General features: G+C 49.1%; 1 protein-coding gene across 2 annotated transcripts in view; it reads left to right on the forward strand.

Annotated features, from left to right (window-relative positions):
- CTIF (cap binding complex dependent translation initiation factor) overlaps positions 1-27,754 on the forward strand; it is a 289,119-nt gene that overhangs the window by 73,434 nt on the left and 187,931 nt on the right. For both annotated transcript variants that reach the window (XM_087439188.1, XM_087439189.1), the window contains exons 3-5: positions 10,513-10,584; positions 25,645-25,718; positions 26,959-27,063. In XM_087439188.1, the coding sequence (XP_087295314.1) occupies positions 10,513-10,584; positions 25,645-25,718; positions 26,959-27,063 (251 nt within the window). The remainder of the gene's footprint in view (positions 1-10,512; positions 10,585-25,644; positions 25,719-26,958; positions 27,064-27,754) is intronic.

A 27,754-nucleotide genomic window follows, 5' to 3' on the forward strand; every position in this document is an offset into this window, starting at 1 on the left:
CCTGGGGGTCTACAGATGACTGCAAAGGAGGCAGTGGGGGGTGCTTTTCTGGTGATGTGTTACTATTTGTACAACTTTGTTTCTTGATTTAAACTGCTCTTATTGTATAGTTAACAATATCTGACCTGAAGTGGAAGGGGGAGGGTGGTCAGACTACAGTGGAAGATTTCTGAGGGAAATGGACCTCTTTGGGTTGTCTGGGGCAGGAAGGGGAGGAACTAGGTGAATCAACTCTTGCAGCCTCCTGTAAGCATCCTAGAGCTGACTTCCCCAGCAGCAGGCCCCGTAGACAGGCGCGTGGGGCCGGCCTGGCATGTGCTGCCCTCCTCCCCTACTGAGTGGACTCTGGTGGCTTCCAGCAGGGCATCCTTCACAGGTCCCTGCAGGTGAAATGGACACTTACAGGAGGAGGGTCCGAGGAAGCCATAAAGCTTCACCCCAGAGGAATGCTTTGCGAATGGTAGAATTTCTATTCCCAGAGCCGCCATCAGGGAGATGATTTTGGAAAGAGGGGCCCTCCCACTGTCTCTGACCTCCCTGTGGTGCCTTGCTGAGCTCCCAGGATATAGAGCAGATAGAGAAGTACCCTCAGTCCCGCCCTGCACTTCCGGCTCCTGCTCCTGGGATAGGTGGGGCCTGACCGTGCTCAATGTCCACATCTGGAGGGGCTTTTAAACAGATGTTTGTTGTGAGGCCGAGTGTGAAAAAATCCGGCCACTTGTAACATCTGGATGCATTCCTTAAAATTTCTGCATTCTCTGAAGTTCCCTGGAAGAATGCAAATACCTGGCCAGACCCCATGTGCTGCTAGCCAAGGAGGGACATTTCAGCCCTGCTCCCACCAAACCCCTCTCACCCACCCCATATTTGCCCACAAACACAGCTGGAGTACAGACTCCAGGGGAGGGGCCAGCTGTGGACAGCTCTAAGCAAGGCCGGGCTTAGATGTGTCTATATAACACTTCTTTAAAAAAATACAATCTCTGTTGACACAGCTTTATGAGAAATCTTTCTGCTAAAACACTTGTGCTTGTTTTTATTTAATCTTATGACTATTTTAAATGAAAGCCAAAAACAAAAAAATCTCAGAGAATGTCCCCGTCTGCCTGTCTGTGGTGGTGTTTTGATGTTTCTGGGAGAGGAAAATTGTTAAGAATCTTGGAAGGCTTGAGAAAACATGAGGGAGTGGAGAAGAATGTTGCTCTTCAGTTGGTGAGGTATTTTTTTAGGATCCGAGAGATGACAGGTGACACTCAGGAAAGAAATGCCTCATGATGCTTGTACAGTTGTGTTCTCCCCTGCCCCACCCCCAGCAACAACTATAGATAGATAGAGCAAACAGGATTCCTTTTCTTTTGATGGGTAACCAAGAGAACGTATGTTCTAAGTTTCCCAATACTTTTGGGATACAATATTTAAAATTACACCCAGGGCCAGCCCTGGTGGCCTAGTGGTTAAGTTCGGCATGCTCCTCTTCAGCAGCCCGGGTTCAGTTCCCAGGCTCAGACCTACACCATTTGTCTATCAGTGGCCATGCTGTGGCGGTGGCTCACATACAAAATAGAGGCAGATTGGCAACAGATGTTTGCTCAGGGCAAATCTTCCTCAGCAAAAAAAAAAAATTACACCCACAGTGAGAGGACAGAAATAAATCCACACATCTATGGAGAGCTAATTGTTGACAAAGGAGCCAAGAACATACAGTGGAGAAAGACAAGTCTCTTAAATAAATGGTGTCAGGAAAACTGGACAGCTACATGCAAAAGAATGAAAGTAGACCAATATCTTACACCATACACAAAAATTAACTCAAAATGGATTAAAGACTTGAAATATAAAATTCCTAGAAGAAAACATAGGCAGTACACTCTTTGACTTCAGTCTTAGCAGTATCTTTTTGAATACCATGTCTCCTCAGGCAAGGGAAACAAATGAAAAAATAAACAAATGGAACTGTGTCAAACTAAAAAGCTTCTGCAGGGCAAAGGAAACCATCAACAAAACAAAAAGACAACCTACCAATTGGGAGAGGATATTTGCAAATCATATATCCGATAAGGGGTTAATATCCAAAATGTATAAAGAAATCATACAACTCAATGACAACAACAAAAAACAACCCAATCAAAAAAATGGGCAGAGGATGTGAACAGACATTTTTCCAAAGAAGATATACAAGATGGCCGACAGGCATGTGAAAAGATGTTCAACATCACTAATTATTAGGGAAATGCAAATCAAAATTACAATGAGATACCACCTCACGCCCGTCAGAATGGCTACTATTAAAAAGACAGGAAAATAACAAGTGTTGGAGAGGATGTGGAGAAAAGGGAACCCTTGTACGCTGCTGGTGGGAATGTAAATTGGTGCAGCCACTATGGAAAACAGTAAGGAGATTCCTCAAAAAAATTAAAAATAGAAATACCATATGATCCAGCTATTCCACTTCTGGATATTTATCCAAGGAACACGAAAACACTAATTCAAAACAATATATGCACCACTGTGTTCATTGTAGTATTATTTACAATAGCCAAGATATGGAAGCAACATTTAAATGTCCATTGCTGGATGAATGGATAAAGAAGATGTGGTATATATACACAATGAAATACTTCACAGCCATAAAAAGATGAAATCTTGCCATTTGCAACAACGTGGATGGGCCTTGAGAGTGTTATGCTAAGCAAAATGAGTCAGACAGAGAAAGACAATTACCATATGATTTCATAGGTGGAAGATAAACAAACAAGCAAACACATAGCTACAGAGAACAGATTGGTGGTTACCAGACGGGATGGGGGTGGGAGGAGGGTGAAAGGAGTAAAGAGGCACATATGTACCATGAGAGATGGCAACTAGACTTTTGGTGGTGAACGCGATGCAGTCTATACAGAAGCCAAAATACAATACAAAAATACAATGATGTACACCTGAAATTTATATAATGTTGTAAACCAACATTACCCCAATTACGAAAAGAATAGGGGGCCAGCCCCGTGGCCTAGTGGTTAAGTTTGGCACACTCTGCTTCAGTGGCCCAGGTTTGGATCCCGGGTGTGGACCTACACCACTGTTGGAAGCCACGCCATGGTGGGGACCCACATACAAAATAGAGGAAGATTGGCACAGATGATAGCTTAGGGTGAATCTTCCTCAGTAAGTAAGTAAGTAAATAAGTAAATAAATAAATAAATAAAAATATACCCTTCCCCACATTTCCAGAGTGCCTGCTCTCCAATGGATTACAAGTCCCCAAAGGCACATCCTGAAAGTTGACCTCACTCTGTCCTTAAGAGAAGGGGGAATTATAGCCCTATTCAGCAGGAGAGAAGACTGAGACTGAGATGGGAAATGGCCAAACTGCACTGCTTGGTGTTGGCTGAGCTGGGCCCTGGTGCCCAACCCTTCCCCACCTACTTTTGTCTCTGATGGGTACACGCTGTGACTAACAGGCTGTTGGGTGATTAAGATATTTTTCCCCTATGGAATGAGAATTAGGACTCCAAATCTCATTGACCATTAACCTTGTGGAAGAGATTGAGGTGTCACAAGAGGGAAAAGTTTGACACTTCTGATGTTAGTAGAAGGTTTAATGGATGATCATCAAGATTTAAAGCAGCATTCACAACTCTGGCTGCACATTAGAATCACTCGGGGAGCTTGGACAAATGTTGATATACAAGCCCCACCCCAGAGTTCAGTTGAATGAAGAGGGGCCTGGGAATTGGCATTCTTGTAAGCCCCCATATGACTCTGATGTCCCACTGAGATTGACAGCCACAGCCACAGGTGGGGCATGTCTGTCTCCCTTCCCCACACCTCCATGGCCTGCTGCCTTATGCTCTATTCTCTTGAAAGGATAGAATGTAGGGATATTGTAAAGAGTGGATACATTTAATGAAGGCATATTTTCCAAAAATTCTTGTTAATAGATCAAATGAAGGGCCAGTGAGGGTAAAGATAACTTTCTATAGTCTTTTTTGATGCTGTCAGGCACTTGGAAGTCCTGGGTTTTGTCTAAAATGCAGAGCAACCTTACCAAGAGAGATGCAACAGTGCAGATAGGAAGAATGGGATAAGAGTACACTCATGGGCTGCATGATGACGTTTCAGTCAACAATGGACCGCATATACAATGGTGGTCCCATAAGATTAGTACCATACAGCCTCGGTGTGTAGTAGGCTGTACCATCTAGTTTTGTGTAACTACACGCTATGATGTTCACACAACGACGAAATTGCCTAACGACGCATTTCTCAGAACGTATCCCCATCTTTAAGCAACACATGACTGTATTCAGATTGGCTTGATGCTTCTCTCTCACAGTGTTTTTCCTTCTCTTTCTTTTCATGTTTTTCTTTCATTCTGCCTTCCCTGTTCACTGTTCCTTCACTCACTTTGATCCCATTCCTTCATTTCCTCCTGCCCTTTGAATCCTTTTCCCCTGCCATCTTTGCTCATAGGAGGAAGCACTCAATGGTGGACCACCCATGAAAGGCTTTACAGAAGAAGTGAGTTTAAGGGGGGACTTTGGGGGTGGTTGAGCATGGGGGACTCATTTTATTAAAAAGTAATTTATTTTTAATTATGCAAGTACTATATGCATACATTGTCATGAATTCTCACACAAGAATTCCAATATTAACAATAAAATCTCCCTTAGCTACCGCCTCATTCCACTACCTTCCCCTACCTTCCATCAGATTGGTGAGTTAACTTCCACACCCTTTTTTAATGCTATTACCAACACATATATATAATATGATTTATAGAAATATATTATTTCAAAATTATATATCATAGCCAGTGAATGTGTTGTGGAATAACCCGCATCTTTCCCCTAACTGTATGCCCTGAAGATTCTTCTGTCTTGTCCATCTGCTGCACAGTAGCCCATCCTATGGATGTCCCATGGTTTAACCGTTCACCTGTTGATGGGAATTCAGGTTACTTTAAAATTTTCCCCTGGAAATACAAGATATTCAGTGAATACTGTTGGACAAGCCTCCTCCTGCATATATACAAGTGTTTCTTTAGGTAGATGCTGAGTAGAGTTAATTTTCATAGCTATTGACAAATTGCTCTCCAAAATGACTGTTCCATTTTTCACACTACCACCAGTGTATTAGCACAAATCATCTCTTGTCGCTTTAATTTGCATTTTCTTGATTTCTAGTGAGGCTGAGCCCTCACTAGATTACCAGTCACTTTTTTAAAAATAGGTTAAATTTTTATTTACTTTTAAAGCAACAATTGGAAAAACAGAGACAGTCAGAAAACAGAGAAAGAAGTCCACCATAATTTTATGACAAAAATGAATGTAATTTTTGTGTATTATTTTTTTTATATATATAACATTTACAAACCTGTGCTTCTAGCATACATATAATTTTTAGCTTGCTTTTTTATTTGGCATGATCTCCTAGACACTGTTTGGCAGTTTTTAGCATAAAGTATAGTTGTTTAAATCCGCTCTTTTTCTGCCGGTTACTGTTGGCTAGATAGTAAAGTATAATTAAAGCTAATATTTATATATTAGGCCCTGTTTAGGCTCTGGAGACAAAGTCATGAACAGAATGGACCACAATCCCTGTCCTCCCAGCCCTTGCTTTCAGGCGGGGAAAGACAGATGACAAAGGAATGGGATGTCAGGAGGTGATGCACAGGAAGGGCACCTATATATTAGGCATACAGAGAGCAACTGTCCTTTGATATCAAGAAGGGACATCCCTGGGGGGACTTTAGAGACCATTGAACAGTGGGGCGGTTTGTCTGTAGCCCCTTCGGCCTCCCTCACTTGCTTTTCCTCTCTCAATGCTCAGCATCTTCCCCTGTCCTTCACCAAGTCTGCTCCTGAAATACTGTACATTCTGGGATGCAAATGGCCGATAACGGATTCTAATTCTTTTTTAGTGTGAAATATTTTAAATGGACTGATAAGAGCAGAGAATAATAGAACAAACACCTATTTTGAGTATTTCCCTGTTTATTAAGTCTTAACCCTGTGCCATCTTTGCTTCAGCTCTTTAAATCAAGAAATAAATTATAACAACAATAATGGAGGCCCAAAACCGCTCCCATGAATTTGATGTTCATTGTTCGCATGTATAAAAATTTCCCATTTTTCCTGCCTCGCTCTGTTCAATGACCTTTTCAAGAGGAGCCGCCTTCACCCCCCAGAGGGCTTGCTTCTAGCTGTAAACGAGTTTACCTTGAAGGAGATGCTCTATGGGTGGGAATCGGGCGTGGGAGCGGGGCAGAGGACAGTGTTCCTGAGGTGGAGCTCTTCTCTCCATTCTGGAATCATCTCATACAGAGAAGGACAGGTTCCAGGAAGGTCTGTATCTGGAGATTTTTCAAGGCAATGGCTCAGAAAAGGCAAAGGGGAGGCACGAGGTGGTGGCTGCAGCCTAAGAAGAAAGAAGACAGCGTATAGCGCGGAATCCCAGCAGACGCGGGGAGGGGAGGAGCTTTGGAACAGGGAAGGGAGAGGTCCCAGGGGGCTTTAGGACCAGGGAAGAAGCACTCGTCCCCGTGGCGTGCTTCACGCAGCAGCAGGGAAAGGAGGTCCCTGGAGCTGCTGCTTGGCTGGGGGGTTGGCGGTGGGATTCATGTGTGAGTGCAAGCCCAGTGACATAAGTGCAGTGATTCACACTTAATTCCTCCCTCTGGCGTCAGGAAAGCTGTACACAGTTGGACCACAGTCCCTCCTCCAACAACTTTACCCGTGGGCCATGCAGTATCCAGCCCTGGCTGGGTCTCTGGGGTGGGTTTCTGCGGACTTGACCATCTTGCTTGCTTTCCCTCGTGCAGATAAGCCCCTCACTCGCTGCTTGTCTGTACCATGCTCTCAGATCCACTTTGTCAGTTCCAGCCTCCCGACCTGCTCTTCCCCACACACGCGCTGCCATCAGTTCAGCCTCCCCTAGCACAGCGTTGCTGACACCCCTCCCCTAACAGAAGGCTTCCGACCCCGTCTTCTCCAGGAATCCAGGCTGGCCCATTTTCCTTCCCTAACCACGCCTGCCCAGAGCACACTCTTCCTTCTCAGCCTCGCCCTCCACCTCTCCTTACATTCCTGTTATTGGACGTCTCACCTCTCCTGTGAAAGGAGAAGCTTGTTGCAGGTCCCACACCAAAGGCACTCAGGAAACCGCTTCTAGTTGGCTGATGTAAAGTTAAGGGTGACTTTGACAAAGCAGAACAGTCTGGTCGGAGCTTGAAACTGCTCTTGGAAAGCTTAACCACGGGGGTGAGGTTGTATGTGCCTGTGAAAGAAGCCGGGCCTCCTCTCTGTGCATACTTCTCAGGAGGAGCCATCGTGGTTCCCCAGCCCCACCCTGCCGGGGACCATGGAGTCTCCCACCCTCGGGTCACCATTCTATGGGTTGTCACATCAGCACTATGCATCTGGGGTTGAAGTGTCCTGGGACGCCCTGAACGGGGAAAGCCTTTCTCTGTAAGGCTGTCCTAGGATGGGATGAGGAATGCATGATCTAATCTTCTCCCCAGCCAGTAGTCACTACGTGCCTTGGCCGACCCTCACCCTGACAGCAGGCTCCAAGCAGGAAAGGAGAAACCACTCCAAGTATATAGAGCAGAGGGATTGTTTTTACAGTAGTTTAAACATTTTATATATAAATATATATACACATGCACATATACACACACATGTATATACATATGTATATATTATTCAAAAATACGTATGCATACATACATATATGTACTACATTTTATTCTGAAATTATTTCAGACTTATAGCATGGGTGCAAAAATAGTACAGAGTGTTCTCATATACGTGTCACCCAGCTTCTCTTAATATGAACATCTTACATAACCATACTGCAAATATCAGAACTAAGTTGTTAACATTGGTACAATGAGACTTTATTCAGATTTCACCAGTTTTTCCACTAACGTCTTTTTTCTGTTCCAAGATCCAAATTTGCATCTAATTGTCATGTCTCCTTATTCTCTTCCAATCTGTCACATTCTTGGTCTTTTCTTGTCTTCCATGACCTTGACACTTTTTGTGTGTGTGTGAGAAAGATCAGCCCTGAGCTAACATCCACACCAATCCTCCTCTTTTTTGCTGAGGAAAATTGGCTCTGGGCTAACATCCGTGCCCATCTTCCTCCACTTTATGTGGGGTGCCACCATAGCCTGGCTTGACAAGCAGTGCATCTGTGCGCGCCTGGGATCTGAACCCCGGGCTGCCGCAGCGTGCACACTTAACCACTACGCCACCGGGCCAGCCCCCATACCTTGACACTTTTGAACAGTACTGGTCACTTATTTTGCAGAAAGTTCATCAATTTGGGTTGCCGAATGTTTTCTCATAATTAGATTGAGGTTGTGCTTTTGGGGAAGAACACCTCAGAAGTGATGTGCCCTTTGCTGGGCATCATATTGGGGAGTCCGTGATGTTGATGTGTTTTATTACAGGTGATATTATCCCCCATCACTTGGCTAAGGTGGTGACTGATGGATTTTTCATTTTCCATTTTTTTCCTCATATAATTAATAAATAGCTTGGAGGAGATGCTTTAAGACTGCAAATATCCAGACGGGGAAATTTAATCCGGGGAGTTGGTTACCCACAGATAAAAGAGTTGAGAATCTAAACAACCCTGAGATCAACAATTGCAGGAAGCCATTGCCACCTCTAGGCCTGAGGCACAAAGGGAGGAGATGGTGTTGCCAGAGCCCAGGGGTCAGTGTCATGCACAGAAGGCCTATCTGGTAGGGCTGGAGTCATGAAGGAGACCCAGTCCCTGCTGGTAATGCCACCTGAGGCATAGAGGGGAGGGGGAAGATACGCCCTGGCTTCTCCCTTCTTGTCTCCCATTGGCTGAACCCAGCTGGAAGCCAGCTGATGCAGGAGCCTGGGAATCACAGTCTGCAGGGGTCAGCCCCTCTGTGATACAGAGCAGGGATGGGCAAACAGTCTATCTGAGGGCATGCTTGCCTGGGACTGGTACCTTGCCTTTGCCGATTTGCTTGAGCTGTGCTGTCCAATATGGTAGCCACTAGCCACATGTGGCTCTCCAGCACTTGAAATGTGCTCTATTGTGGATTTCACAAACTTAGTATGGAAAGAAGAATGTAAAATATCTCATTCACAATTTTTATATTAATTACTTGTTGAAATACTAATATTTGGATATATTGAGAAAAACAAAATGTATTATTAAATTTAACTTGACCCTTTTCTTTTTGCTTCTTTAAATCTGGCTACTAGATCATTTAAAATTAGGTCTGTGGCTCTCATTTTATTTCAGTTGGACAGTGCTGCTCTAGAGTACGCTTGCACCGGCCTGTGTCATCAGCATTGTAATAAAAAGTCTTTCCTATACAAAGATCACGCCCTTAACCCACAGTCAGGAGGGCGTGTCCAGCCAAGGTTTTATAAAACTGGACTGCACTGGCCTTGGGCCATCCACACTCACCCAAGTTTTGACCAAGTGTGTCAAACAGAAAGAGACTGGGCTCCTCTGCTTTTCCTGTATCACACAGACTGTAGGTCAAGGTCAATGTTCAACATTAGCCCAGAGGCTAGCTAACGTTTAACCCAATAATAAAACACCACCACATGGCTAGATAGCATAGCGCCTTACAGAGGAAGAGCTGACCTGTACTACTACTTCATATCTTTACGGTGTTTTTATAGTTTACAAAGGTCCTCATGTCAACCTTGCAGAGTCACCCAGCCTTGCAGTCCCCATTTTACAAGTAATGAAATGAAGCCTGGGAGATCACGTGGATTCCAGTAGCTCCCAGACTTCTGGTGCATCACGTGGGGCGCTTGTCCAAATGCGGAAGCTCAGGCCCTACCCTCAGAAAGCCTGATTCAGTGGGTGGAAGGTGGGGCCCAAGGATCTCCATGTGGCAGGCTTTGGGGACTCTCACACAGGGGATTGTCAGACCACACTTCGGGGCACGCTAGGCCTCTGAGCTCTCAGGGGCTGAGTGGTGGGTTTAAGCTTGAGCCAGGCTTCTGATGACTAGTCTGGGGCTCTTCCCCAGTGCCAGGCTGTCCTGTCAGTCCACAGGTCTATTGTCTTTTGGAGCTGGGTATACAGGAAGATCCGCACATGCTTGCCTCACCTCCAGCTCCGGCCTTGACACTGTGGACGGCTAGTGCAGCTGAAGCACAGTCAGGCGGTCAAACGTGGTGCTGGTTGTTTGAAACTTACAATGACCCTGTGCTGCGTCTGGTTGACTCTGGAATGTAGCTGGATCCTTATCACTTTGGTGGGCTAGGTGAAGGGAAATGAGTTTGCCTTCCCCGACCATACACCAAAGGGTCACCTCCATGTGGAATCTGGAGATGCCAACTGGGACCTGCTGGGGGAAGGATTTGCTGTTGCAAATGGCCGAGCAGGATTTTATACTGGCTCTGCTGCAGAAGGGCAGGGCTATGCCGGGGGCGGGGGGCCTGCGCAGAGTGAGGATGAGCCCGTGTGTCCTGCCATCACTGACCACTCCTTTCTCCCCTGCAGTGGACAGCGGACTGCGGTGAGCAGCTGGACAGCAGCTGTTCCTTCTCCCGAGGGCGAGCCCCCCTACAGCAGGTAGGGAACCAGCTTTGTGCTCCATCTGAGGCTGTCATGTGTCTTGTCTGTCTGGGTTCCTGGGCTGGCCCATGGCTCTCCTGAGAGGTGGGGATATGGAGAGAGCAGGAAATGGGAGAGGAGAGGGTGCAGTCTGCCCTCTGGAAAATTCTCCCTGAACCCTCAACCAACAGTGAAGCTCCCTGGAACATGTAGACTCGTGAGATGTCTTTTCAGTAGCTGCATTATTTATAATAACAAACATCTGGAAACAACCAAGTGTCGATTGAGAGGAGAATGGATAAGTGATATGTGATATATCCTTATAGTGGAATATTATACAGCAGTAAAATGAATGATCTGGAGGTTCACCCATCAATGTTGGTGGATCCTACAAACAACGCTACTCCTAGGATTTTGGTGCTGGTGGGACACTTCACAGATCACTTCTGCTCCAGATTTGCAGAGGACCCAGAGGGGCAGACAGGGGATGAGGTGTCAGAGACCCGTCCATTTCCCCCCGGCCAACCAGCTGTCCTGGGACCAGGCTGGAGCCCACTGCTTCTCTCCCCGCTGCTGGCCTGTGAGACCCTGAGGGAGCTCCGTGTGGGTCACATGGCCAGGAGGGAAGGAGGCAGCTGCTCTTCGAGAGCTGTCCTGGGGACCTCCAGGCCCCTGTGCGTCCTCTGTCTGTCCAGCTGTTCTTGCTGATACCTCATCCCTGCCTGTGGGAGACAGTGGGATTAGAGGCTGAAAAACCCATTTATCCCCAGCCCCCAGCCCCGCCTCACACTGCGCCTGTCCAGAGACATGAGGGAGCCTTCACGGCAATAACTTGCTCCCAATTTCAATGCAGCTGCATTAGCACATTGCCTGGACCCACTTGCTTCTGTCCGACTTGGGTCCCACAGTGCTGATTCAACTAACTCTCTATTCTGTCCTGAGGGAAGATGGTCGGTGGCCTCAGTTCTAGATCTTTCTTAGGCTGGAGGGCTTTGCTACACCATGGTGCGGGGAGACGGCCGCCCTGGATAGTTCTCTCCCATTATAAGATGTTTGTGTGTGTGTGTGTATTTGTCTCTTAAGTAAGAGGCCATAATAAGATCCCTGGGAGGCGGGTGGGGAGGAGACCCAGGTTCTTCATTTTGCTCTGCCACAAACTTAGTGGCAATCCTCTTCATCCTCTGCTTGCTCGTATAAAAACCAGGAGACTTGATGACCTCTGAGGGTCCTTCTAGTGTCTTCATTCCATTTGCAGATGAGGAAACTGGGGTCCACGGAGGTGTAATGGCCTGACAGAGCTGAGACTTGAACCCAGGTCTCTTGCTTACCCCCCACCCCCCAATTTGACCTTTCACCTTCCTTCGCTGTGGTAGGTATCCTTCTATGGAGGTCTTTTGTCCCTACCACTAGACTGCCAGTGCTTGGTCAGGGACCCTGTGTTATACTCCCTGAACCCCTCCACCTCTTGGCCTAAGGCCTCGCACAGCGGGGGCACCGTCTCTAGTGTCTAGTGCCGATTATCCTGGGATGATGGGGCAGCTCTACTGCCCACATTCACCCGTGGGGGAGAATTAGGTTCATTGGGAACTGAGGCTAAATTGAGACTGGGGTGACTGGCTGCTCTGGCACTCCACCTGCCTGCCCCACCTTGGCCACATGCACCCAGGAAAGGGGGGCCAGCAGGAGGATGCTAAGGTCCAACATTCTGCCCAGGAAGCTCTCTGTGGTGGCTCACAGACCATGCTCTGAGTGAGGAGCCCAGGGGCAGGCGCCATTTGGGATGGCACTGCAATTATTTGTTATTTCAACTAATGTAAAAAAGAAAAGCCTTGCCTTCTCTGACCCCTTTTAGAGGCTTAAAGTAGGGGTAACCCAGGGTAGGTTGAGTCCCATGAGATGTCCAGAACAAAAAATGGACTACACACAGTCCTGAAGATGCCTGTCCAGGTGCCAGCAATAGGGATCATTTGGCATCCTGGCAGCCTCTTTCCAAGAGAGCTTGTCCATCACCTAGTCATTTAGTTAGGAGGTTGGAATACAGTTTCTGCCTTTTCGTTGTATTGGGGGAAATGCGTGGAGGTGATTTACAGGAAAGTACCTGAAATGAGAGAGTGCAATCCAGTGCATTTAGAAAACATTTCAAGGTGCTGACATGGGAATCGGCGTTCAGGGAAGAAAGCTGAAGGCATAGAAAAGTTGTATGGGATCAGGAGCGAGCAGCTCTTCTCCATCTGCACAGAAGTGCCAGGGAAAGGAAATTAATGTGCACAACAGCACCAGGGCCTCTGCTTAGACCTTGAGAAGGACTTCCTGACTGAAAGACTTGTTGGCCTGCAGTGTTGGTTGTTGAGCAAGGCGATGAAATCTTTGCTGGAAACCTAATGAACACACCTCCTTATCAGGCGGGTTCATGCGAAGCCCTGGGAAAGGTGGGGGTGTGTCAGAAATGATGTCTTGAAGTCTTGGCTGATAGTGTGTGATCCACACTCCCTGGAATGATGAGAGAAGGGCACTCCCCTGTTCCATCATGATGCCCGGTAGCAAATCGAGGCATCAGGAGAGAGTGAAAGAGCCTTGTCCCAAGGGTCAGGACAACCAGATGTTGACCCACGTGTGGCACGCAATGCCTCTTCTGCAAAATGAGCCACTGGGCTGCACAGACTTCTCTGAGCCTCTCTGGACATCTCCTTCATTGTTTACATTTTATGTCTCCATGAAATGACCAACTGGATCCAACCAGCTGCTGAGAGCTGCAGCAGGTCTGGGTTTTCCTGATTTCTCCACTGTGCCCCCACCCACTCTGGTACCTGTGCCAACCTGCAGACGAGGTACATCCTGGGGGCCAACACTGACTCTGACCCGGGGATGACAGGTGGTACGCAGAGGTGAGCCTCAGACACACTGCTTACCTCTGGCCACAGAAAAGGGTAGAGAGAGTTTTCTGCCAGTCATCTTGCTGCCCTCCAGTAATTATAATATTTGATTCGGTGCCAATTTAAAAACTCATTAGTATGAATAATATCTTAGCACAAGTACCTAGATTTTTAATCAGCTTCTATGGGTATTTAAGAAATATCATGTATATGTCATGGGGTGGTTCTTTATTTAGTCAGCATTTATTAAGCACCTGCTGTGAGCGTGGCAGACGCATGAGCTGGAGCCTTCCGGATCCCTACCTGTTTGTGGAGTAGAGGCTAGTTAACATGAAACAGGCTGAAGGCACACACGTTAAGTCCCCCAAAGAGACGTCCTGGTCACAGACGCTGCACTCATACCAAAGAGTGGTCATGTTGGTCTGTGCAGGTGGGGAGGTGTCTTGCAGGTTGTGAGACTTGATCTGTGCCTTCAGGAATGGGTAGGATATTTGGCCAGATGGAAGGGAAGAGAGAAGAGGATGAAGAGAGAACGGTATTAGCAAAGGCTCAAGTTGAGCATAACATTGGGATGTTAGGGCGATGGGAGAAAGCACAGCTAGAGTGGATGTTTAGTGTTGGGTGTTCCTAAAGTGGTGGGAGATGAGGTGCTGAATGCGGAGGGGTCTGTGTGCTCCACTGAGATGCTGGAACTACTGTCCGACCCCACCCCTGTTTGTGTACCTGGTATATCTTACATTTTCTCTGGTTTTCCATACAGGTAAAGTCTGTCCCCTTGTATCAGTCAGGATAGTCTAGATAATGCTTCAGTAACAAACAGCCCTGAATCTCAGTAACTTTAAACAAGCCCATTCAGGACCCAGCTTGATAGAGTGGTTGCTATTTTAACCAGACATCAGAGGGAAAAGAGCACTGGAGGGTCTTGCATTGTCAATTCAACGCTCCAACCTAGATGTAACACACGTCACTTCTTCCACTCTTAGCTTGTTGCCTGGAACTGGTCACATGGCCCCACCCAACCATAAGAACACTAAAAAGTATAACCCTGTTATGTGCCTGGAATGGGGAAAACCAGAACTATTTAGTGACTGGCTAGAATGACTGTCACATGCTGCACTTCTAGTAGAAGGTCACCAGAGGCTGAGCTGACCTCTTTCTTCCCACATCCAATCCAGAGCTAAGGAGGTCTCCAGCGAACCCTAAATCATGGGCTTTCAAGATGACAAACAGCTCAGAGGACACCTGATCCAACCCCCCACCCTGCAGTGCAGAAACCCCCTCGTGTGGCTATTGAGCTACTGGACATTTCCAGAAATGGGGAGCTCACTGCTTCAAAAAGCATCACAGAGCATTGTTAGGCAGCTCCTAACATTGACAACAATTCTTTCTTTGATTCAGCCCCAAATCCCCTTCTCCTAACTCCAGCTGATGGTTTTAGTTTTACTCCTTTTGCCCATGGCTATTTGGTCTCTCCCCCAGTGTCCACCGTGGCAAGTCTGCTTTTGAAGCCAAATATCCTCATTCCTACAGCTGTTTCCCTTTGTCATCTTAGCTCATTCAGTTGTTTATTTACTTGTTCTTTCATCCATTGATCCAATCAACAAGCCATCATTGAGGGCCATCTGTGTGCCAGGCACTGTGCTAGGAACTAGGAATCGGGATGGTGAAAGAGATGGGCACGGACTCTGTCCACGTAGAGGGTAGAGTGGGGAGGACAGGCTTCTGAACCACAGTGCTGAGAAGTCTGGAACATGATACGATGGTTCTTAGGTCCTATCCCATCCGGGGTTACCCACTTGGAAGCACTATGAGTATGGACTATAATTCCTCTTAATAAGCCTCCTAGAACTGAACACAGTCCAGCTGGCATGATCTGATAGTGTCACCTCTGCTGTTCTCAGCACATGAGCCTCTCTTTTCCAGAAGATGTCACCTATCACTGTCTTGCAGGTGCTTTCTGGCTTCTGCTCACCTGGAGGAACCAGGATACAACACTTATCGAACAATATTGATGGTTGACTTTTATAGGGAGAACAATCAGCAACCACGCGTTGAGCATCTGCTGTAAACAGTATGAGCCATGTGGCCTGGTCTCTGCCCTCAGAGAACCTAGAGTCTGCTTAGAGAAATAAGACTTTCTCAAGTGGAAAAGCAACAGTCCAGAGCAGCCCACGTGAGTCCAGGGAGGAGTGGGGCTGGCATCTGCAGGGGAGCTTGCATTTGGCAGAGGAGGTCAGACACACAGGCAGCGGGGAGGAGGCGCCATGCTGTCATGGAAACGGCATTGAACTGGGAGCGAGGAGACACGAGTCTTAGCTTCTGTACCTTTGACTTACTATTCGATCATGGGTGAAATGCATCTCTCGCTGCAGCCTCAGTTTCCCCTCTGAAAAATGAGGAGATGAACTAGAGTTAAGGCCCTCAAAATTTCCTAAAAATACAGACCTATATTTCTGCTTTTGGGAAGATGGAGTAGATGTTCTTTTCTATATTCTTCCTGCTAGGTACAACTAAAACCCTGGACGTTCCATATAAAACAAATATAAGAAGATCTGAAAGGTGGAGAGACGTCAGACCAGCTAGGGCCCTTGGGACCTGAGCAATGACACAGGGGTGACTTCCCTGGGTTTTCTTTTTGCCTCCTATATTCCAGACTTGGAGCTGAAGAAACGGGTAACCAGGAAATGCCGATGGACACAGATTTAGAAAGTCCCAATGAAAGCCTGCTCTTTCTAAGCAGAGGTGCAGGAAAAGGGCAGCCTAACAAGATAGAAAACTTTTAGACGATACCTGCTCTGCCCCAGCCAAACAGCACAGAGAAAACTGTGGCCCCACTCCCACCCCGACCAGCAAAGAACCAGAGGGAATCTAGACTTCCACCCACCCTGGGCTGTAACGAGGCACCCCAACCCCCCTCCAGGGTGTGTCAGAGAAGGTCAAGTAGGAAGCTTTGATTTTCATCCCTGCTGGCTTGTAAGAAGGCCCCCTACCTACCCCCATGGTGTCACTGGAGACCATGCAAGAGGCCTGGACTTCCACCCCTACTCAGCAGTGTTGGGGTGCCCCTCCCCTCCCTGCTGGGATAGTGTCAGACGAGGCCTAATAGAGAGTTGGGACTTCCACTGCTGCCCGGTGGTAATGAGGCCACCCCCATGGCAGTGGGGACCAGTGGGGACCTGGAATCCCACCTTCACTGAACCATAACAACAAGTGCACCCCTGGACTTCTACCTCCACTGGCAGTAGTGGGGCTATGCCCCCTCCCTCCCCTCCCAGAGTGGTATCACCAAAAGCCAATTAAAACAGAAGATTTAACTGAGATTCAGAGTCTCATAACATAACAGGAAAGTGTCTTGATTGCAATCAAAAATCATTTGTCGGGCTGTCCCGGTGGCACAGCGTTTAAGTTTGTGTGTTCTGCTTCGGTGACCTGGGGTTCGTTGGTTCGGATCCTGGGTGCAGGCCTACTCACTGCTCATCAAGCCATGCTGAGGAAGCGTCCCACATAGAGCAACTAAAAGGATGTACAACTATGACATACAACTATCTATTGGGGCTTTGGGGAGAAAAGGAAAAAAAGAGGAAGATTGGCAACACATGTTAGCTCAGGGCCAATCTTCCTAAAAAAAAAAACCATTTGTCATTCCAAGAACTGGGAAGATTTCAAACTGAATGAAAAAGACAATCAATAGATGTCAACACTGAGATGCAAAATTGGACCTCATCAAAATTAAAAGCTTTTGCTCTGGAAAAAACCATGTGTAGAGGATGAAGAGAAACATTACAGAGAGGGAGAAGATTTTGCAAAACATATATCTGACAAAGGACTAGTATCTAGAATATATAAAGAACTCTTAAAACTCAGCATTAAAAAAAAACAATCCAATTAGAAAATGGACGAAATACATGAAGAGACATTTTTCACTGAAGAGAATATACAGATGGCAAATAAGCACACAAAAAGATGTCCAACATTATTAGCCATTAAGGAAATGCAGATTAAAGCCACAATGAGATATCTCTACACACCTATGTGAATGGCTAAAATTAAAAAAAAAAAAAAAAAAGTGATAACACCAAATGCTGGTGAAGATGCAGAGAAACCAGATCACTCCTACATGGCTGGTGGGGATGTAAAGTGGTATAGCCATTCTGGAAAACAGTTTGGCAGTTTCTTAAAAAACTAAACCTGCACATACCATATGATTCAGCAATTGCACTCCTGGATGTTTATCCCAGAAAAATGAAAACTTATGTTCACGCAAAAACCTGTCCTCAAATGTTTATAGCAGCTTTATTCATAATAGCCCCAAAATGGAAACAACCCAGATGTCCTTCAACAGGTGAATGGTTAAACAACCTGTGGCACTCAGCAATAAAAAGGAATCAAGTACTGACACGTGCAACAACCTGGATGGATCTCCAGGGAATTATGCTGAGTGAATAAAACCAATCTTCAAAAGTTACATACGCTATGATTCCACTTACGTAACATTCTTGAAATGACAAGATGATAGAAGTGGGGAACAGGTTAGTGGTTCCCAGGGATTAGAGAAGGAGTGGCAGGATGAAGTGGGTGTGGGTACCAAAGAGCAGCAGGAGGGATCCTTATGGATCCCCAGCTGATGGACACATTCTGCATCTTGACTGTATCAACGTTAATATCCTGGATGTGATATTGAACTATAGTTTTATGAGTTTCCCCATGGGGGGAAACTGGGTAAAGGGTACACAGGATCTTTCTGTATTTTTTCTTACAACTAGATATGAATCTACAATTATCTAAAAGTTAATTTTTTTAAAGTACAGAACCTGTTGTCTGATCAAAAATTTTCAAGGAAATCCCATACTGAAAACCAAAAGGAGCAGAACTGGTGAGGCAGGGGGCAGGAGCCCATCTGCTTTCTCCCCCATTCCATCCACCTCATTGCTCTGGGGCCACCTCTGCAGAATTCCAATTCCTCTCAGCCCTTTCCTCCCTGACCTTCTGTGGTTCTGAGTCTGCTGCTGGCAGGAAGGAAGACATCCCTGGGGACTCAGGCATTCCAAGAAGGCCTCCTAGTGAGGAGCCTTGAAGGGCAGGATCCCTTCTCTGCACAGGGGCATGGAGCAGGGTGGGGAACTGGGGACAGTTGAATGGGCCCCCATTATTTCAGCAGATGCTGGACAGGGAGCCAGCCAGAAGCGGGTTCTGGTGTGGCCCAGTCCAGGACACGTTCAAATAACACGGCCATTTAAATCCTAAAGCACGAACTTAATTAGCCGAGAAAGAGTAGGCAGAAAGCGTTGGCTTAGGAGAAATCTACTTGGCCATATTATCTCCTACTTCTCCTAGCCTTTGGGTCTTAATCTGAAGACAATGGGGGTAGAGCGGAAAGGGACAGAATGGACAGACAGACAGGCAAGTTCCAGAGTGAAAAGAATAGCCTTTCCTGCTCTTGAACTCAGCTCTGGTGCTGCCCAGGTGGCTCTCTCTGCTGGTCTCTGCTCTGCCATTCTCCTGCCTCAAAGGCCCTTCTCTTGTCAGGGGATTAAAATATTGGGGGTCCATCATTAACTTTCCCACCAAAATGGGGGTGCTGTCCTTGGTGCTGAACACACATGCACGCGTGTGCGCGCACAGTTGCCAGGACAGGACTGTTTCTCCCTGATCCCTGCCCTTCCCCAGCACCTCCTTCTGCGCTTGGCTCCTTACTTCCTCTCTGCTCAAGCAAACCCTAGTTGCTCTCAAAGTCTGGTTTAGTTTGGGCCTGAGAGGAGTTTCAGGAAGCCCCTGTGTCAGCCTAGGATGTGCCTCCGGGGTCCTTTGGTCTCCAAATATTTGGTGTAATGTAAAAAACTCTCCCAGTGTCTCATATGTTCCACCTGCTCTCCTCCAACCCAACTCGGGAATCACCAGTCTAGCCCAAATGCTCGTGGTATAGAAGGGGCAGCACAGGTCCGAGGAGCCAGAGTGACTCTCATGAGGCCCCCCGGAAGCAGCTTGCAAGCCTAGAATCCTGCTTTCCCCACTCAGTCCAAATCACGTTGCCGCTTGCAGAAAGTTTTCTCTAGAGTCTTAAAGCCACTCTACTTTCTCTTCCGAAGCCGGCAGCCTGGGTGATGTGCATCATGTTGCGTGGTGCATGGCTACATGCCGTCTTCCATTGTACTCTCCATTTCTATGATCCTCAGTTGGGTGGTAAGACCTTTGAGGGCAGGGACAATAGCCTCAGACCTCTTGTGTCCCAGCACTCTGATGATCTACCAATGAGGGTGATAGATCAGAGCTGGAGGCAGGGGAGTCGGAGAGGGCGTCCTTAGAGAGGAGGGAGAGAAGTTTTGTCCGTTGTCTAAAGGGACGGCCCTCCCTATCAGCTCCCCTGGGAACCCTGTCTCCATGATGTCAGAGAATCCACGCTAGGGTCAGGCTTGCTCTTGGCCCTCACGATGGACAGAATCTAGGGAAGGACATTCTGCACCAGGAAGGGAAATGGACTGGGACAGTGAGCCCTCTGAGGAGCAGGGGCTGTACCGCCCTCTTCTCTCTGGTGCCCAGCACTGGGCCCTGTGCAGCCAACTGACAGCAGCTGGCCCCTGTTGCTGCAATCCCGGGCTTTCAGCTGCAGGAGACCAGGACCAAGGGCTGGCCACCCCAGCCTCACGCAGCAGCAGACATTCTGGGGAAATGCAGGCTGACACGCCCTGACATCCTCTAGTTGGAGCTTCACCTGTGACCCTCCCCATGATGGGGGGAATCCTCCTGCTGCCCCCTGTCCTATTCAGCCAGGTTCTGTCTAATTTCTAAACCCTTGTAGCCTGGAATTGTCAACACACACACACACCCATGCACATGCATGTTCACAAGCAAAAATCACTCTGCAGTTGTGTATTAGTAAAAAAAAAACAGCAGCACAGAAGAGGGTTTTTTCCCACTGCACCTGACAGCCTGTTCTTCTACTGTGCAGTGATTCACTCCTACCTTGCTTCTTTCACTCATGCACGGAGCCCCCATCCCTCTGCATTCCAGCTCACACCCCCGTATTCCCTCACTACAGGCAGTTTACTCCCTCCACCAGCCCTGCCTTCCCAGACATGGGCTGAGATGGACTCGGAGAACCCAAATGTTTGTAGGGGATGGATATGTTACTGTGTTATGGAAATCTGCAGTGGGGTCAGAATTTATTTGAATAATATAACTGCATGGCGCAGTGGTTAAGAGCATAAACTCTGGGCCACTCTGCATTCCCATCCTGGGAACTAACTCTGTGAATACAGGCAAATTCTCTGAGCCTCAGTTTCCTCATCAATGAAATGGGGTGATGCTACCATCTGCTTCCTGGGCTTGTAACACACGTGAAGTGCTCAGACGGTGCCTGGCGGTCAGTGAGGGCTGTGTTTGTGTCTACTGTTGTCATCGTGTGAAGCCTGTCCTCCCCTGAGCTGGGGGCAGCTGTGTCCCCTGCGGGGCCCTCTCAGAAGCAGCGTTAGCCCTGCCCGTGGGCAGGCTGTTTCCATTTCTTCTTCTACATGGCTTAAAGTGCTCATTATCCCTTTGTGATCTGTTCTGAGCACAGCCCAGTTCACTCTGGCGTGGGGCCCCCTAATTGCCAGTAAAAGGGGCTGTTGTGAAGGCTTCAGCCGCGTTTAAGTGCTAAAAACGATCCACTGAAAAGAGCGATTGTTTCTGATAAGGCTTCTCAGGAGCTTGGCGTTGCAGCAACCTGGGGGGCAGGGGTGAGTCACCTCAGGCCAGGGAGGGGGTGGGGCTCAGAGAAAAGCTGTGGTCGCCAGGGAGACTTCTCAAAGAAGCCAGGGAGGTTTTATGGAGAGCTCTTAGTGCCTGGACACCGAGTCCTTGCTAAAAAATACTTAATGAAGGATGCTGGGTCTCAAGGCTAGGGTGGGGGATGGGTGGGCAGGGAGGTACAACAAAAAAGTGAAGCTAGGGATCCTACTGTCAAGGGAGTGACAGACTAATTGGGGAAGAGAGTTAATGTAGAGAGCGTTAGGTGACTGTTTCCCAAAGTGAGTTCCATGGAACCCTAATCCTGCAAAATGCTCTATGGGGTAGATTTCTGGTCGAAGGAGTTTGGGAAATACTGCATACTATATTGCCACCTACGTGAAGAACCAACATCCATCTAAGACCAATAAAGGCACTGAGAAGTTCTGCAATGAAGTAATTTATTTAACAGTCTTTTAACTGTGTCCCAAACATCTGACTAGGGAGCCTTTTTGAACTTTGTTTTCCCCATAGAACTCTTTTTAACATCCAGTGTTTCTAAAAGCATGTTCCATGGACTACCCCAGCTGCACTAAAGTTAAACCACCAATGCTCCCCTCCCCTGGTGATTCTGATGCACATTGACATTTGGGAGCCAGCAGATTAGTGTTTCTAGAACACCACTGGGGAGCTCTGCAGTGGAAGAGTCAGGAAGGGAACCAGCCACTGGGGTGTGCACTGTACAAGCTGTGGATTCATGGGGCACAAGCATTGAGGAAACTGCAGAGCTGCAGGGAGGAGGGTCTCGAGCTGGATCCTAACAGAAAGGCAGATTGGGGGTGGGAGGGTGGGAAGAATATTTGTTTGTTTTCTCCGAGTCCAGGAAGAGCATAGAGGCCCAAAGAGGAATATAACCCATACCTTTGGCAGCTCGGTGTGATCTCACACTAGTTCACTGGTGTGAACACACATGGTGTGAACACTAGCATCATGCATTACTAGTGTGCCGAGGAAGCCAAGGTCCCTGCAGCTGAAGACTGGGGCTCGAGAGGGCAGGGGTACCTGGGAACAAGCCGAGCCTTGGTCACCTTCTTCTCTGTCCTCACCTCTCCTGTGGGTCCTCAGTGTGAGTAAGGGCTGGGAGTGGTTTGGAGAGTGAGGTGGGTCTGGCTCCTGGTGTGAAGTTCCAGAAATCAGATTGCAGTCTGCCTGTCTGTGGGTCCATCTGTCTGCAGGCTCCTGCCCCTCTGGCTTCCCTGACCTCTCTGGACACTAAGAGGGTTTGTGGAACAGGTGACGTGTGTGTGTGTGTGTGTGTGTGTGTGTGTGTGTGTGTGTGTTGGGGGTCGCAGGGTTTGAGGGTCCAGAACTCAAGAAAGAAGGAATATCCAGGTACTTTTACGGCTTCCAGGGCTTTGGTGGGATCTGAAGCCACGTGGTAGGGTGGCCCCGTGGTCGGCTTGGATGCTGTCAGCCCAGGGCTAGCGGGCCCTGGGGATGGGCGTGGGAGGCTATTGGGTTCCTGGTTGTCCAGTTTAGAGTCAGTCACTCTGCTGAGTGAGGCCTGGCCCCTCTGGGCACTGCCTGGGCCACCACCTCGGCATCGACAAGGGACATCAATAAGGAAGGCCCTACAGGTGAGCTTCTCCCCTCTCTGGGCTGAGACTTAGAGGAGATAGATTTTGTTTCCCAGTGCCGGCTATTTCTCCAGCCCCCGTTGATAAAAGTTTGTCTGCCATGATTATATGCCTGTCACATTTCATTGCAACAAACTCTGAGGAAATGTCCAGATTCTTGTCATGTGCTGCAGTGATTGTGTCAAATAGAGTGACAATAAATAGGTCATCCCCTGTGACAAGATTTTCATTGTGAGCATCTGCAGAGACTTGTCCTCTCACCTGTTAGGACACCAGCCTTAACGGGGGCTACCTTCCTGGTATATCCAGCACAGAGAGGCTGGCTTGCCGCAGCCCTCGCATGTCCTGTTCAGTGGCCGAGGGTCCTTATTCTTGCCAGGGATGTCACCTCCTCCAGGGCTGCTGAGTTGCACAGCTCCAGGGTGCTGTCCACATTATTCTTCCCTGGAGGCGTTTCCCCAGGGCATCCCTCGGCTGTGCAAAGACGAGGTTCCACTGCCTTGGTCTGTAGAGGGCTCCCTTCCTGGCACTTCTGTTCCTCAGCTCTGAGAGTCAGAGCTGTGTTGTCGGGGGGGAAGGAATGGAGGCATGAGGTAGGTCACTGTGAGAAGTAATGAGACCTAACCCTCTGGAAACGGAGAGCTGAGAACCAGCGCGGAGGGGCCCCAGGGGTAGGGCCATGCTGGGGGAGAAGCACGTTTGTGGAGGCTTCTGACCTGGGTGATGGAGATGCTGGGGCAGTCACAGGAGCCGGGAGGTTGAGCTGATGAGGAGGGTGGAGGTTTGAGGAACAAGGTATACGTTGGGATCGGCAGATATCTCTGAGTTTTCTGGCATTTCAAATATGATTCAGGTTATCTACAACAGCTCAGGAATATGTTCTCCGGGTTGCTGTAAGGAGGGGCGACAGTTGTAGGGATTCAGGGAGAAAAATGTGTGGCGAGAGTGTATAAACTATGAAGCATTGAAAAAATAGACGTGTCTGGTCGCCACTGCTGTGGCTCTTGAAAGAGCCCTGGTCGGCATTTTGGCTCTGCCAGTCACCAGCTGGTTCTCAAGACCTCCCTCCCTGAGCTTTGGTTTCTCTCCTCAAATCACAGATGGTAACGGCACATCGGGGGTGACCTGCATATGCACGGAGAGGTGGCCTTCCTTTGGAGAGTATAAACACGTGTGGCAAACGCCAGGGGCGTCTCCTCCAACGACTTCTGCTCTGTCACTCTTCCCCACCCATCAGCCAGGGGCCCTTGCCTTGGACCCCAGGAGGTCCAGAGGCTGGTAGGTCCCCCTGCCAGCGATGCTGCTTCAGAAGAGGCTGGAGCCCGAGTCTGAGATGCCCAGGTGCCCTCTTAGCCTGAGGGTAGCGCCCCCACTTCCTGGCTGTGGCGTTCCTGCCAGCCGTCTGCGAGGGGCCTTGACCCACTGCACAGGGGCTGATGGTGAACAGCCCAGGAGGGAGGTTCCTGTGCTCCGCAGGGCCCTCGAGCTGCCTTCAAGGGAATCACACTCGTCCCTGTGAGATGCTTTGCACTCCTGGGTTTCACTGTGACATTCTTGTCCCTTTTTATGCTTGTTCTCTCTCTCACCACCCTACGTCCCTCCTCGAATCCTAGGATGGTAAATCGATCTTACATTCTAATCTGTGAATCAATCTTTCAGACACAAAGGCAGCAGGCTTGCCCCTCCTCCACCTACAGGGTAGAGTCTATTTAAGCAGTCAGCAGGCATCTGAGGTAGACCTACTGTGTGCCCAGCTTGGCCACTGTAGGGGCACAAGAAGAGAAGGTAGCCATCTAGGAGCTTAAAACTCAGCTGGGGTCATGGATGAACCATGGATTCTTTTGTTCCACTTTATGTTTGTGGGATTTATTTATGCTGTTGTGTGTTGTTCTAATTTGTTTGTTCTCGCTGCTGTGTGATATTCCAGTATGTGAACATACGCGATTTGTTTGTCTGCTCAACTGTTGGTAGGCATTGAGTGGTTTCCAGTTTGAAGCTATCATGAGTAGCTATCATGCTCTGTACCTCTGCGCTATGTACCATTGGTGAACATCTGTCACGTTTCAGTTGTGTTTATACCTGGCAGTGAAGTCCTGGGTCATACGGCAGGCACACATTCAGCTGTAGCGGAGGCGGAAGTTGTGTTTTTAGAGTGTGGTGGTGGAAGGCAGACTCTCGGGGTAACGAGGGACGCATGGCATCAGGAGTGAAGGCAGGGAGCTGGAGATCTTGTTGCAGCCATCATCAGCCAAGGAGCAGAGAAGCCAAATCTTGGGAGCTGGATCAAGTAAAGCATTTTCTGTCTATGGGATGGATCATGTAGGAAACATCAGAGGATGGAGACTGGAGCAGGTGGACTTGGAGAAATTCAGTGGCTGGTGTAGCCCTGGTCAATGGGGGCTTCTTGGTGCTGCCTGATTTGGGCGAGTGGGGCTTAACTCCTAAGGAAGTCAACCCCCCTGACATGGAGCCTCCAGTGTGCCTGCCTCTGCAGAGCCCCTGCCTGGGCAGCAGCCACTGCCATCAGGCTGGCAATCATGGTGGCTCGTCATTGTGGAGGCTTTGAGGAGAGAGCCATGGGCTGGGGGCAGCAGAGACCCAGACGATCTCTGTACCTGACCGCACAGCTCTGTCAAACACCATGGAAGCAAGAGCCCATGCCCGGGGGGAGGCCGAGTACTCTCGACTCTTACTGAGTGCACCAGCCAGGACGCTCACTCCTGCCCAGGATGGCCGACAGAGGGGGACAGGGAGGGCCTCTGCAGCCCTCCCTGGCATTGGGCTTTGGGGAGGCCTTCCACCGCTTGTTCTCAGTGTCCTGGCCGAGCAAATAATGCCACCCTTTCGTCCCCCACCTCTTCCAGAACGGCAGCAAGGACAACTCGCTGGACATGCTGGGCACGGATATCTGGGCCGCCAACGCCTTTGATTCCTTCAGGTAAGCCCCGCCTCCTCTCGTCTGTGGTGTGTGGCTCCGGCAGGGACCTCAGCTTCCTTGTCCCTTTGCCCTGCAGGGTCTTTGGGGGCTGAGTAAATGTTGAGAGTTCACTGATCAGGAAGTGGAGAGAAACGACGAGAGAGAGGGGATGAGGCAGAGAGGGTGAGACTGGAGAGGAAGGAGGTCGGAGAGATGAGAGAGGAGAACAAAGGAAGGAAAACTAGGAGAGGATCCATGGGAAAGAGAGAACGAGAAGGGATGAGGAGGCAGAGAGAAATGAGGGTTGAGGGGAGAGGGAAGACAGAAGCCGACAGTCCAACCACAGGGAGAGGGAGAGAGAGCAGAGGGCAGGGCTGGGGAGAAGGAAGAGCAAAGGAGAATGACACGTGGGGGCGTCAGGCTCCCTGGGTTATCCCCAGGATGGATAGACCCCACCCTTCCCACCCGATGTTATGGAGGGGGTGGTGGTGCTGGCTGCAGAGAGGTCTGGAGGAAAGGAAGGATTGTCAGTGGCTCAGACTCTAGAAGGTTCCTGATGGGCCAGGTTGGAAGGACAGGCATTGGCCAGGGTTCCTCAGGATGTGGGGACGGTGCCCCTGAAGGGTGAGCTAATGGTCTCCTGCCCTGGTGACCACTCCTCTGGGGAGTGACGGCCTCGGGCCATGCATGGCGGTGGCCCTTTAGCTCCACTCTGCCCCGGCCCTGGAGCTGCCACCTTGGGGCGTCCTCCAGACACACCCCTGTCCCGGGCTCGCCCAGCATGGAAGCGCCGTGGGTCTCCTGGGACTGGACCTTGGCCTCCTGCTTCTCCACTGACTTGCCTTCTGTACCTCAGAGCTGCCTTGTCCCCATTTTGAGCTGCAGTCAAGGCTCTAATGACAGGTTTTTGGCCTCCTTTCTCTCTCTGGCCTTTCTCAAACGTAGGTGTGAAAACAAACTCTCACGTGTTCGAGGGGGACTGCTGTAGAGTGGGCACCAGGCCCACACGTGTGTTCTGCAGGCGTGCACAACCGCACAGCAGGGTTGAGGGGAGGGGAGGGCTTCTCAGGCAGCCCTCTGCCTCGTCGTCTGTGGGCACAGAGCTGACACCTAGGGCTCCATTCTGAGTGAGGGGTCCCTGCCCAACCCCTGCCTTTGGCCAGTGGGTGCCCTCCCTGGTTGTGCCCCAAAGTTCTCGTCCCCATCAGTAATGGCTTGTCACCCCCTTTCCTCCTGTTTCTCGCCTTCCCTCGCCCTCTAGTGGTGCCACCTGGGACCTGCAGCCCGAAAAGCTGGACTTCACCCAGTTCCACAGGAAGCTGCGACACACGCCCAAGCAGCCCCTGCCACACATCGACCGTGAAGGGTAAGGGACGACTCGGGGGACTCTTACATAGAGGTGGGGTGAGGTGGAGGCCAGCTGTGGCTATATAAGAGCAGGGAGGGGCCTTTCCCCGGCAGGCAGGTATCCCTGCTGCACTGGGGACACACAGGTGGCTGATGTCGGGAGAGGCTCATCGCCCCAGACCTGCAGGCTCACTGGCCTCCCTCCACCCTTCACTGCCCAGCTGCCTCCAGCCACACTGCCCGCACCCCTTTCTGACCACTCACAGTGGCCCTGCTTGTCAGTAGTCTGGTGCAGCGGGTCTCACACTTGATCAGAACCACCTGGGGGCTTGTTAAAACACAGGTCTCTGGGTCCACCCCCAGAACCTCTGATTCAGGAGGTCTGGGGTGTGGCCTGGGAATGTGCATTTCTAACAAGTTCTTAGGGATGCTGATGCTGCTGGTCCAGGGACCCCACTTTGAGAACCACTGGTGTAGTGGCTGATTTTACTGAGGTTGTGTCACCTCTGCCTACTTCATGTGTCAATGCTGCCTTCCCCTTCTAAAGACAGTGCTAGGGCCTTGGCTGACCTCAGATAGGAATGTGACTTCAGCTGGACATGGGGTGTGGGACAGATGGTTTCTTTTCTTTCCTTTTTTAAATAATTTTTATTGAGGTAAAATTCACATAACATAAAGTTAAACAAATTAACAATTTTAAGGTGTTCAAT

Source organism: Ceratotherium simum, chromosome 14 (assembly GCF_057802395.1).
Source record: "Ceratotherium simum simum isolate JZ-2026a chromosome 14, ASM5780239v1, whole genome shotgun sequence".
In the NCBI taxonomy this organism is placed as follows: Eukaryota; Metazoa; Chordata; class Mammalia; order Perissodactyla; family Rhinocerotidae; genus Ceratotherium; species Ceratotherium simum.